Source organism: Megalobrama amblycephala, linkage group LG21 (genome assembly GCF_018812025.1).
Source record: "Megalobrama amblycephala isolate DHTTF-2021 linkage group LG21, ASM1881202v1, whole genome shotgun sequence".
Lineage (NCBI taxonomy): Eukaryota > Metazoa > Chordata > Actinopteri > Cypriniformes > Xenocyprididae > Megalobrama > Megalobrama amblycephala.
The window spans coordinates 30,964,603-30,977,466 of NC_063064.1; the positions used below are offsets into that span (position 1 = coordinate 30,964,603).

Sequence of the window (12,864 nt, forward strand, 5' to 3'; positions counted from 1 at the left end):
GAACTGGAATCTGGTCCACACAATCTTGGACTCCGTTTTGGTTTCCCAGGATGCCAACTGTGAGGTGTGTCTCATCCAACCAGAGGTGGGTAGAGTATCCAAAAACTGTACTCAAGTAAAAGTACAAGTACTTAGAGAAATATTTACTCAAAGTAAAAGTGAAAGTAACAATCCTAATAGTTACTTGAGTAAGAGTAAAAAAGTATCCAATAAAAATCTTACTCAAGTAGCTCGTTACTAGTTACTTTTATTTTATATATATATATATATATATATACACACACACACACACACAATAGCATGTTATTATTTAATGTTTATTATTTAAATAGATATTTAATTTATTATCATAATTAGATATTTTTGCAACAAACAAACATAGAAGAGACAAGCATTATTTCTAGCATCTGTAACCCGAATGTATCGTTACTATATTAATAACGTATACAGCTAACGTTACATTTTAAAGAAGAGAGAAAACTCTTTACATGTGCTCGCGCTCATATCTGAACTTGACACAAACAATGATCAAATACACATTGACGGATCTTCTTCGGTCTGTTCTCCAAAATGTAATCAAATGTATATTTCAGCAGGCGCGTGTAACTGCTTAACTGTGTCAACGCAAAGCGTTCATTTTCAAGACGAACAGGTCGCTGGCGCCGCCATTGCGCAATAGTATATGTATAAATTAATGTATAAATTAAGATATATGCCCATAAAAACGGTAAAGAAATATACTTTTGTTATAGTGACGTAATAATCTGTTTGGTTGTAAAATGTCGGCTACTGGGTGTATCATGAAGTAAAATCAAATGAAATCGATAGGCCTACCTGTGGAATTGTTCACAGACAGCATACGCAGCTCAACTAATAAAGATCTTCATCGCTGGCAAACAATTGGATGCATTTGCAGATTTGCTTTTAATTGACTGTAGGTCCACTGTCACTTCATCCGCTCCGAGTGAGAAACCGCTTCAGACGATTCAGCGCGTGCAGGAACTGAACAAATCATTCAAACTGATTCGCGAATCAATTTAGACAGCTTTACCAACTTGTTTGATCAAGTCTTTGAACAGAATCGACTCAAAAGAGTGATTCATTTGTGAATCGGGCATCGTTCATGAAAAAAGAGACAGCGTGCATGGAATAAACTACGCATTTCTTAACATGTACAGTATTGAATTAAAATAAAGTAACGAGATGAACGTTGCCCATTGTAGCGAAGTAAAAGTACAGATTTTTCATTACAAATGTACTCAAGTTAAAGTAAAAGTACCCACATTTTAATCTACTCTAAAAAGTACAAATTTTCCAAAAAACTACTCAAGTACATGTAACGAAGTAAATGTACTTCGTTACTACCCACCTCTGCATCCAACTACTAATGAGAATAATTGGGCGGTATTAATGTACTGGTCACAGGTCAGGATGAACACAACGGTTTCAGGTCTAATTAGTCTGATGCAAGTTGGATGGAAAACAGTCTCTGCTTATCAGAAAAATCACAACACATTTCTGCTCTTCTGTTTGAATTGTAGTTCCATGCATCAGTGCATACTGGTGTACTCGAGAAAAAAACTGTCTCTGTCACTCACAGGAAGTAGCAGAACTAGGAAAATGTGTCATCAAAAACAGAAAGAGCAGGATGTGAGAGCTGAGCAGCTTACTGTACCAGCAGCACTGAGAGCCCTGAATGCTGCCACAAACACAACAACATACATAACCGCTGCGGAGTATGAAGTGTCTTCATGTCTTACGGACTATACTCTGATTGTCAGGACTCTTTACTGTAAATGAACACTGTACTCATTCACAGTAAAACATTCATAAATCTAGTCTTTTCCAAACCCTATGGCCTCAATGTCCACTGACCTCATCTGAATCACCACACTAATGCTGCTCGTCTCCAGAAGCATACCATAATATGCTAATATTATATGATAAGATGTTGATGACTAAAATACTGTCATAAGCACAATAATAGAAAGAAACATTTTTGTTGGATGACATCAACTTATAATGTTTTTCATGAGCTCATCACAATGCAATCTGGGACTAAAGGAGGTATATTTCTCATGCCGATTCTCAACCGGGGCCTCAGCAGGCGTCCAAATTATCTCAATGAATAACAATTATTAAAGGTCCCGTTTTTCGTGTTTTTTTGAAGCTTTGATTGTGTTTATAGTGTGCAATATAACAATATGTAATCATGTTTCGCGTGTAAAAAAACACAGTATTTTTCACATAATTTACTTATCTGTACACCGCTGTTTCCACTGTCATAAAAACGGGCTGATGACTTCCTTGTTCTATGAAGTCCCTCCTTCAGAAATACGTAACGAGTTCTGATTGTGCCAGCGGTTCCTGTGTTGTGATTCGACAGCAGCTTAGCGCATCTTGCCCGGAAAGGTCACGCCTCTTACCATAACGTGGAGATGCACGCGCTCAGTGTTATTGTAAACATGTCTTTAATTTTACCCTATCAATTTGAGCCGGAATCAGACCCGGTGATTGGACTGCGGGATGAAAATAACAGCGTTTCGACGACATGGCGACAAACACACTCTACAAACGCAACTCTTGTGTATTCCTGTGGGCGGAGGTTAGTCAAAAAACTGTTTTAGTGACGTCATTAAAGAAGGAAGTAGAGGGATGTAGTCCAAACTGGCCGTTCGATGTAGGCGACTTCTGTTAAATAAAATATCTCGCTTGGCATTGAACTTTGAGCTTTAGAATTTTACAGATTTTATTTATACTCTAACAACAACATTACACACTAACTAAAGTTTGAAACATGGGATCACGAAGAACGGGACCTTTAATAATATATTAAAATAACTGAACTCAAATGTGCTAAAATTAAAGTGCTAAAATACGTAGTCAAGAAGTGAACTGAAATCATATTTCTTTTTTAACATGCAGTTCTTGAAATGAATTGTTAATTCATATATTGACATTCCCAGTTTGGGAAACAAGCAGTTTTGTCATAAGGACAGCAGAGCGAATATCTCATCCTATATGGAGACCTCAGAATGGAAAAGGTTGAGAAGCTCCGCTTTAAGGTCACATGGTCGTTCTGCACACGTGAAGGCAGGCTGCTCGCTGTCAACCCGACTGTCAATATCGTGTGCAAATCTCTGTATGGATCTCTTTGACCCGAATATGGTTCTTGGAATCCAGAACTCGTCTCACTCGCACTCCATCAAGATGGAGGATCCTGTGTAATTAATGAAGAACACTTTAAAACAGCCCTTCATTTGGCCGGGCCTCACTAATGAGTTCTAAATATAACCACATTAGACATTCTCCTCCACGCTGGCCGCGGCCTCGCCGCTCATTTATTTAAAACTACTCTGAGCTTAGAGGAAAAGTGCCTCCTCATCACAAAGCCCTGACACACATCAGGACGACAGGTGCTGCACAAGGTCTCAACTTTTCTTTTAGTTTCCCTTCAAAATGAGTTTCTATCTCCTGCAGGATCCTCGTGTCTTCAGACCACTCATCAGTTTTTGTCCGTTTAGAAGTTTCTAGATAAGACGTCACAGGGTAATATTAAACAACATAAATGTCCAGATTGTTCTTGAAAATCCCATTCCTCGTAACGGCATCCCATTCTTTAGTGCGATCCTCACACTATATTGTTTGCTTAATCTAGGATAATCTTCAAACAGACTCTCATACACACGTCTGTCATGTGTGCTTGAGTGTGTGATGTCAAACATGAATGTGAGACGCAGTGGCGGCTGGTGCAAAACATTTTTGGTGGGGAGCAAACATTTTTTGTTTTAGAAATGCAGGAATGAATAGGCTAATTGTTAAATAATCATTTAACAAGTGATATAATAATGTATCATTACCGCTTCCATTACATGGAAAATTGATTATTTAAAGAATGCCATAGGGCTGGGATCTAAAAAAAAAATTCTGTATTTAATTTAAAAAAAAAAAATTACATCCTGCCCAATATTGTCCTAGAAACAATGTTCATATTGAAGGCTATAAAAACAAACATGAATGTAACTGTGTAGTACATGCTATATTATGTGCAAAAAAGGGGTCAAATCACATTATGTTTTTAAAGCAGAAGTTAAATACACTAAACAGTCTATTTAAATACCCTACAACAGTCACTTTACACAGTTACTGCTATCGTACAAATACACTTAGTTGTATTTTCGAAATTCTACATATGGCATAATTATGTTCGCCAACAAAAACGAATTTTCAACTACAAATATTTTTAGCAAAATGTGTTTTACTCATATTGAACTCCGTCTGTTTGGCGCGCATGCGCGCGGCGGCGCTCGTTCACGAAAGTTTGTGCTTGCTGAAGGCTCGTCCACGACTGACTGCAAAATGGAAATATTTTCTCGACTTTCTAACATTTGCAGATGGAGAATATATCTGTGAAGTGTAAATAATGCACTGAGGAAATTACTGGATGTCACTTCAGCATAAAAAAAAAAAATTAATAGAAGTATGTTTGTGTCCACCAATCGCAGCACAAGTTAAGGTTACGTATGATGACGAAAGCACGTTAGTGCGAGCCCTCCCAGAACCCAAAGAGAATGCATTGAGTCTATGATTGAATCGCGCCACTACTGGCCAAGCCCTCATTTGAGCAGTTTGGGGGCGACAAAAAAATCGCCCATTGCAGATAAGAATTGAGGACGCTGGTTGGCTAAATTTTATGTCACATCTTGAATATATTTATATATTGAATAGGTATTTGACTAAATTCTACAAAGACCCGCCTCCTTTGGGCGATTTCTCGATTGCCCCTCAGCTGAAATTGAGTGGTGCACACAGAGAGGACATATGGTGATTGTGAAAAAAAATATTTTCCACAGATGATTTTCTAATATATTACATCATACAAATATACATTTAAATAATTTATATGATTATTATTTTGCGTGTGTGGTTCAGGGAGGGCGGCGCCCTAGCGCCCTCTATTGGCCAGCCGCCACTGGTGAGACGTGTAGTTGGTGTGTTTGATCAGAGGGACATCGAAATCTCCCTGTCTGACACCAAGCACTGATGGAGAAGCTCTCAGAGAGCGTGTGTGTGTGTGTGTGTGTGTGTGAGAGAGAGAGATATAAAGGCAGGCCATGGGTGGTTCAGTCTGAAATAATCTGATCAGCACCCCGTGAAACTCGATCGCTAAATTTATGCAAATTCTTGTGGAAAAAGGTTTGTCAAGTCAAATCATCTTTATTTTCATAACGCTTTTTACAATACAGATTGTTTCAAAGCAGCTTTACGGTGATCAACAGGAAAATAACAACTCCTAAGCTCATTTCCATGTGTTGCGATTGAGTCGATTTATCCAGTCAGATTTAACAGGTGAACTCTGTGGACATTTCAGTCAGACTGGTGCACTACATTTGACAAAGTCACATAAATGCTTTAGTTCCACTGAAATCGTATCAGTCTGATAACCCAGTATATACAGAACATGTTAACGGACTGCGACTGCATTTAATCCTTCAAATATTCAATTAGGCGTCACGTGCACATGGATAGAGAGATGATGACTGCAGCTCAAGCACATAAAGCCTGCCGTAGCTTCATGTAAACGTCCTGATGAGACGACAGAGAGAAATGTGGAGTGGTGTTGTGTATGAAGAGGGTCGCCGGCGTTTAACCCTGTAAAGAGAGCTGCCGCCGGATGAGCGACTCCATCAGTAACGTATTTATGAAAATGAGCCACATGACAGATCGCTGGCGTTGATCACATGGCCATCCATCATGCTGAATACTCCAAATATGGAGTCAAATTAATGCCTTAAAGTTTTGCACAAAAATAAAGAATTGAGCTATAAAAAAATGTTTTGCAAACAAAAATAAAGAATTGCAAAGGAAAATAAAATATTGAGCGGAAAAAAAATAAGTTTTAAAAAATATAATATATAATCAAAAATATAATCAATTACAAAAATCAATGACAGCTGTAATCCTATTTTATCTTTGCCACATATTTTTCATGCTCAAACCTACTAAATCATTTGCAACGCTCATTTTATTCTGCGTTTCAGTCAAGCGTGCGCTCACGATACCGGTTTTCTTTTGCGCTGCACTGTTCTGTGCGGATCTCTTTATGGCACTGGTTTGACGTGGGGGTGGAGTCAAGAAACGGGGGCACGCCCCCGCGAAATACATTGGAGGGGAACGTAATCGGCGACAGGTGAAATAATTCTTTGACATGGTTAAAAATAATGAATGGTTTGTTTTTGTTGGTTTGTTTAGCATATGTTGTCGCCGATTACGACCCCCTCCAATGCATTTCTTATAGTAATATGACCCGTTGCGCTCTGTCTCACTGCCTGTATCCACTTTTGTGTCCTTAAACATTCGTTTTTTGGGGTCGACTGCTTATAAAAACGTATTTCTTAGCTTGTTAGCTGTACACCTTGTCACACAGCAGCTTTTAGGCATTGTTCTGTTTTTTGTAATGAGTCAGAAAAGACAAGAAGGCAGCCTCACGCAATACAAAGTCAATGGAGACGGTTGGATTGTTTTTCCCCCGGTGGGCGTGGTTTTCAGATTATAATAAATGCGCTCTGTCTCTATGCTTGATCTGATCTGGGTAGCGTTTCCCAAAAGCATCGTAAGCTTAAGTTGATCGTAGCTCCATTGAAACCAATGGAGCTACGATCAACTTAAGCTTACGATGCTTTTGGGAAACGCTGCCCTGTTCTGTTGCGATCTGCGTCTCCTGCCGATGACGTGTTTCGCGGGGGCGTGCCCCCGTTTCTTGACTCCACCCCCACGTCAAACCAGTGCCATAAAGAGAACCGCACAGAAAAGTGCAGCGCAAAAGAAAACCGGTATCGTGAGCGCACGCTTGACTGAAACGCAGAATAAAATGAGCGTTGCAAATGATTTAGTAGGTTTGAGCATGAAAAATATGTGGCAAAGATAAAATAGGATTACAGCTGTCATTGATTTTTGTAATTGATTATATTTTTATTTTTGCACTACGTTATTTTATTTTGCAATTTATTATTTTTGCTTGCAAAACTTATTTTTTTCCGCTCAATACTTTATTTTTCCTTTGCAATTCTTTATTTTTGTTTGCAAAACATTTTTTTATTGCTCAATTCTTTTTTGTGTTTTGCAAAACTTTATTTTTGTGCAAAACTTTAAGGCATTAATTTGACTCCATATCCAAACGCTCTCTCTCTCTCCCTCTCACTTTAGCCGTATTTTTCTTCTCTCTGCGTCGTTTGTTTCTCTCCCTCTTTGTACTGCAGCTGTTCTCTTCATTTCCCTCACTTTTCCTCCCTCCCTCTCTCTCACATGTGATATGGCAGTACAGGAACCATAAGGTAGGAATATCTCTCATTATTTTCCACTCTGTTGCTACGACGACAGCAGTTTGAGTGACAGCTCTGAAGTTCAGCTGACAGGTGACGTGGGGCGCCACAAACAACACAACGCACACTAATATCACACACAAAGTGAGCACTGAATCATCTGAGCTCATATTAGAAAAGCACAAGAGAAAAAAATCATAATAAAATGTTGACATTAAATATTGATTTTGATGTGGGATGAGCTTCACTGTTCCTGGAGAGAGAGAGGGGATGGGGAAATATGTCTCCGCTCCGCCTGCACAAACACACTCAAATGCTTCAGCGTTCACTTGTTTCCTCCAAACCGCTGCCTGAAACAGAGCCGTTTCTTCAGACCGCTGAGCCCTCGGCACACACTCATTTTACTCAATTAAGTGAATAATTAAGCCCCTCCCCCCACCTTTCATGTGATATTCAGAGTGACCCGCAGAATGAAACGGCAGAAATGACGGACACTGCCGTGTACTCGGATGTTTACCTGCACAGGATGAGCCGGATCTTTCTTCCAGCTCTCCGGTGTGACGTGCGGCGCTGTTATATAACGGCTCATCTGAAGAGAATCCTCTCTGAGCTGCAGGATCTGCAGATCCATATTTCTCTGGAAAAATCCCAATAGTAACCCACTCACTTCCTAACGCATTATAAAATAATTCCAAAACTGCATTATCACTATCACAGATAGGAGAAATAAACCAGGAGCATGAAGCTACATTTCTCAAGGAATATATCAGAGCCACGAGATCTCACATACTGAACGATCCGTCACATGGAATTTATGGCTCAAAAAAAAAACATTTGTGGAAGCAAGTGCCTCATTTACTCTCTGTACCATCCGAGTAACTCCCACTGGGACCAACACCTGCCTATCCTGGTCAGTGAGAAACACACGTAAAACTCATACAGATCTGTGATCAGCAGAGGTGATCGCAGCCGTGCAGATATTCAGATCACCAGTGTGAAACTTCGGTGATAATCTCCCAACCCTAACAGCTCATTTATAGCAGCTTGTAATTTTACATTTATTTTATATTTTTCTCCACAAAATAGAATGGTTTCAAAGGAAACCCAATCAGCGTTTCAGGATCAGGGTATATGAGAGGAGAGGAGTGAGAGCTTTCCACTCCACTCCGGCTCTTCTCCTGGTTTTACATGGTGGCAGAATCCCATTCCGAGCAGTTCTGGACGAGCACAGGCAAGAGGTTATACTAAATATCAGCACTGTTATGATGCTTCCCAAACCAGATTAAAGATCCAGAATTAAAGAGTTGTACAAATATGAATCTCCTGATGAGAAAATAAAGTATACTGACCATGACTAAATAACATGTTCTGTCTGCAGGTTCCACAGAAAAAAGCATTTATTCAAAATGTCAATCTTTCAAAGCTTTGACATCAGAATTAGGCTAGAAGATAGTGTTCATATTGTGAAGAACATAATTTAGAATACAATAATTGCAATAAACTTGCAATTGGATATTAGAGTTTTGTGCTGCAATTAATATGGAGTTTTTATGAAGGTCCAGAGGGAGTTCATCACATGCCTGAAGATTTCCATCTCTTTCTGTAAAAGAAAAATGAATCCATCTCTACCCTCCATTCGGGAACATGTTTTTAAGCACTTACTGTGAGACACACAAGGGCAAAATCCATGACACAAACTCAATAAGTATAATCATCTGTTTTCATTAGTCGGGCACCAGGACGAGGATCTTACACTGATGTCCTATAGGAAGTAGATTAGCCTTTTTTAAGTGATGCATATTAATGAGCTGAATCTGGCTGTTTGGAAAACAGTGACGAATGAACACAGAGGATCCTCTATGCTGAACAACAGTTCAAGGGTCTGTGAACGCGGGACTCAACGAGCACATGATGTGCTTTCACCTTGCAATATGCAGGCAAAAAAGTTCCAAATACAGACACTTCTGAATGTCTGTCAATAGAGAAAGATGCTTGTTGCCCACAGATGGTGTAGTTACAGCATCTACCAGCAGGTGCTGATGCCTACATGATCCCAACCACAAAAACAGCTTTCCTTCCAACAGGGCGGCATGAAATCAGATGCAGTCTGGGTAACTGAAGTATTAGAAACACAACAAGAGAGACACAGACCATCAGGTCAGAAGGAGTGACGGACATGAACCCCCACATTTTGCATAATAGGTCCCCTTTAATATGTAGTACAAGAGCATATTAACCTCTTAGTTTACCATGGTTTACATTTACTATATAGAATACTGTCTAAAAATATTAAGCATGGTAGCAAAATAAACATCATTTGAATGTTCTAAGGGTTTAATTTCTGTTTTATGATGTACGATTTGTGTCAGGAGTGCAAATGACAACATGCAAAATCAAAACGGGACTTCATACCTTTGCAATGAAATAAACTTGGGTAAAGTTGGTTTTATATTCGCACATTCGGACATCCGTATTCAATAGCCTTGTTAATCACACTACATTGGACATTCAGTGGACATTCACAAGTAAATATGCCATTAAAACAATACTTGCCTATTTTGATCGACTGTGAAAAATGTTGTAAGTTTGACAATCGTTGGTTGTCAATATCATGTCGCTGCTTAAAATTTGCAAACATTAATTTATCGCACATTTATTGGAAAGTCTGAATTTATCAGAAGTCCGAATGTGCGAATATAAAACCAACTTTACCCAAGTATGAAATAACGATTGCGAGATGAATCCAATCCGTCGCACTTTGGTAAAATGTCCATGACAAGCGTCCATTGAAGATCATCAAACAGCACTTTTTGTCCACAAAAGCGTTAAATCCATGAAATATTTAGATATTGTCCATTGTTTACGTCAGAATTCGCCTGAACGATCTGCCCTCCATCATCTTTTATTCACATTTAAACACTGATCAGCGTCAGCAAACGTAATCATAAGCTCAACCGAACATGCTTGACAAACTTCATTGGTTCAAACTTACCATAACTGATGTGTGCGGTGATGAATGTTTATATGTGAATAAAAGCCTAATTTCAATCTGTTCATCATATAAATCGAGTGTCTTCAGAAAGTTTGGACTAAACTGTTCAATTCATATGGATTAGTTTTACGATCTCTATATGAACTTTTGAAGCATCAAAGTGATGGTTGCCCAGCTGTCTGTCAGTGGAGGGACAGAAATCACTCAGATTTGATTAAAAATATCTTCATTTGTGTTGCAAAGATGAACGAAAGTCTTACGGGTTTGGAACGACATGAGGTCACATGAGTAAATGATGACAATTTAAATTTTTGGGTGAACTAAAGTCAATCCTTTAACAAGCTGAAGTTGAAATATTTCTGCATAATAGGTAATGTTAGGCAGATTCTACACGAAAAAAAAAAAAGCATGCTTAGTATCATATGGTGTTCAAAAATAAATATAAAGAAGATGAGCGTGTGCCTTTCCGAGAGCTCTGATCCTGTCTCAGCTGCTTCATTAACATCTCCTGACCACCATCACACCAACAACACTGACCCATTCGATTCATCCAAACTACAGCACAAACGAAACACAATTACCTCATTCATTCGGTTAGAGCCAATGATTTCTGACCCTAAACAAAACAAAATGACAGAATATCAGTGCTCAGATAAAACACGGAGAGTAACTTGAGCAGGTTCTGAACGCAAACTCACAACAGAGACACAACATCACGATGGAGTTTCCCTCCAGCCCTAATCAAACACTCCTGTCTGTAATTGTCAAGTAATCCTGAAGACTTTGGTGAGATTTTCCAGGCGTGTTTGATTAGGGATGGAGCTAAACTCAGCAGGACAGCGGCTCTCTATAGAGACGGGCAAACACAGGAAAACATGGCTGCCACAAAATGAAACAAACACATCAGAATTTTGAGTCTTTGTCAAACAGTGAGAAGCTGCTGGTCTCTCAGAGGGAATGTGCATGTGTCCGTCTGTCACTGTGTCTCCAACACGCTTCATCAATGCTCTTTCCCATCATCGCATTAATAGAATGACTTTTATTTAATCTACTTGTAATCACATTCTTTAATGTCATCCATTTTATATTTCTTTGTCAGTGACACTGTTTTATTTTCTTTCTTAATGCATGTTTATGCTTTGGACTATTCTCATGTTAACTGTTTTAACTGCATGCAGCAACACTGCCAATGCTTTAGCAATACGCATGTAAAAATATTTGTCATGCTAGTAAAGCACCATGAACTGAAACAGAGAGAGTGACTCAGGAACACAGACAGAACCTCCAGACGGGCCGGGAATTCAACGACAGCTGACAGTGAAAGATGATCAAAAGATGGACCATCAACCTTTAGCTTCACCGTCTTCCACAGAAGACTGTTTCCAGCACCGTAACTGAACTGGGAACGCCTTATCAACGCTGATTCAATTCCTGAAGTAACTGCAATCTGAATCTGTATACAGTAATATACTGAATAAATGAAGGATCACTCCATTTCCCAGAATGCATCATCTGCATCTCTGAATTATTCCAATTCAACTTCCTGTGTGTTGTGACCAATTCAATTCAAATTCACACTTGAACCGAATTTCTTTTTCTAAACTCAAAACAGCAGGAAGGACGTGTGTGTCCTTTATCAGCCGAGCCTGAAAGTCAACGAAATAAACTGATCGGTGGACTTTTGAAGAGCAGCCAAGCTGACGCTCGTAACGCCATTTCCTGCTGTGCACGAGCACTTCCTGTTCAGCTTAATATCAGACTACATGAAGGTCATGGCAGCCTCAGCAATGCAGGATCAGATCTAGGGCTGATTTCTCATGCTGCCATCAAGACTGTAACCCTAACGCGCACAATCCATCAAAACACATTCATTAATTTCACATGCATATCATTTCAGATCGGATCCAAACTATAGGACAGGTGTAACATTCGTTAAAATCTCTGAGAACAGCAGTGTCCAGTCCTGCTCCCGGAGGACCTCGTCCCTGCAGAGTTCAGATCCACCTGGACATGATCCTGAAGACACTGACTAGCTGGTCCAGGTGTGTTCATTTAAGGTCGACCCTCTGCAGAACGCCGGCCCTCCAGGAGCAGGACTGGACAGCCCTGGTTTGGAAGAACATCTTACCTGTGACGGACAGATCAGTGGTCCTCCTCACCACAAAACTCCCAAACTGTAATTCGCACGTGTAATTTCCAATGTCATCTTCCCGCACGTCTTTGATGGAGAGCACATCCGCCTTCCTGACGATGCTCTGTCTCCAGTGTTTCGGCCGGCATTCCTACATCCATAAACAGATCCGGTGTTTAATGCGGCTGTGATCTCATTTCATTGGAATGACACGTTAATAAATAAGTGGGCGGCTTTCAATGCTGTCAACAGACTGCACCATTACTGATTTCACACTTGACAATGTTGTGACAACAGCTAGAATTTCATCTATGAATTGTTGCCTTGGCAACGCCTGCCAAAATGCCTGTCAATCATTTATTTACCACTTATTATTTTCCATGTAGATGAGCAGATGAGTTCATTATCAAAGCAGTGAA

The 12,864-nt window shown here is 39.6% G+C and overlaps 1 protein-coding gene across 1 annotated transcript in view; it reads right to left on the reverse strand.

Moving 5' to 3' along the window:
- il1rapl1b (interleukin 1 receptor accessory protein-like 1b) overlaps nt 1-12,864 on the reverse strand; it is a 142,578-nt gene that overhangs the window by 63,044 nt on the left and 66,670 nt on the right. Inside the window, exon 6 of the mRNA XM_048172702.1 lies at nt 12,443-12,596. Within this exon, the coding sequence (XP_048028659.1) occupies nt 12,443-12,596 (154 nt within the window). The remainder of the gene's footprint in view (nt 1-12,442; nt 12,597-12,864) is intronic.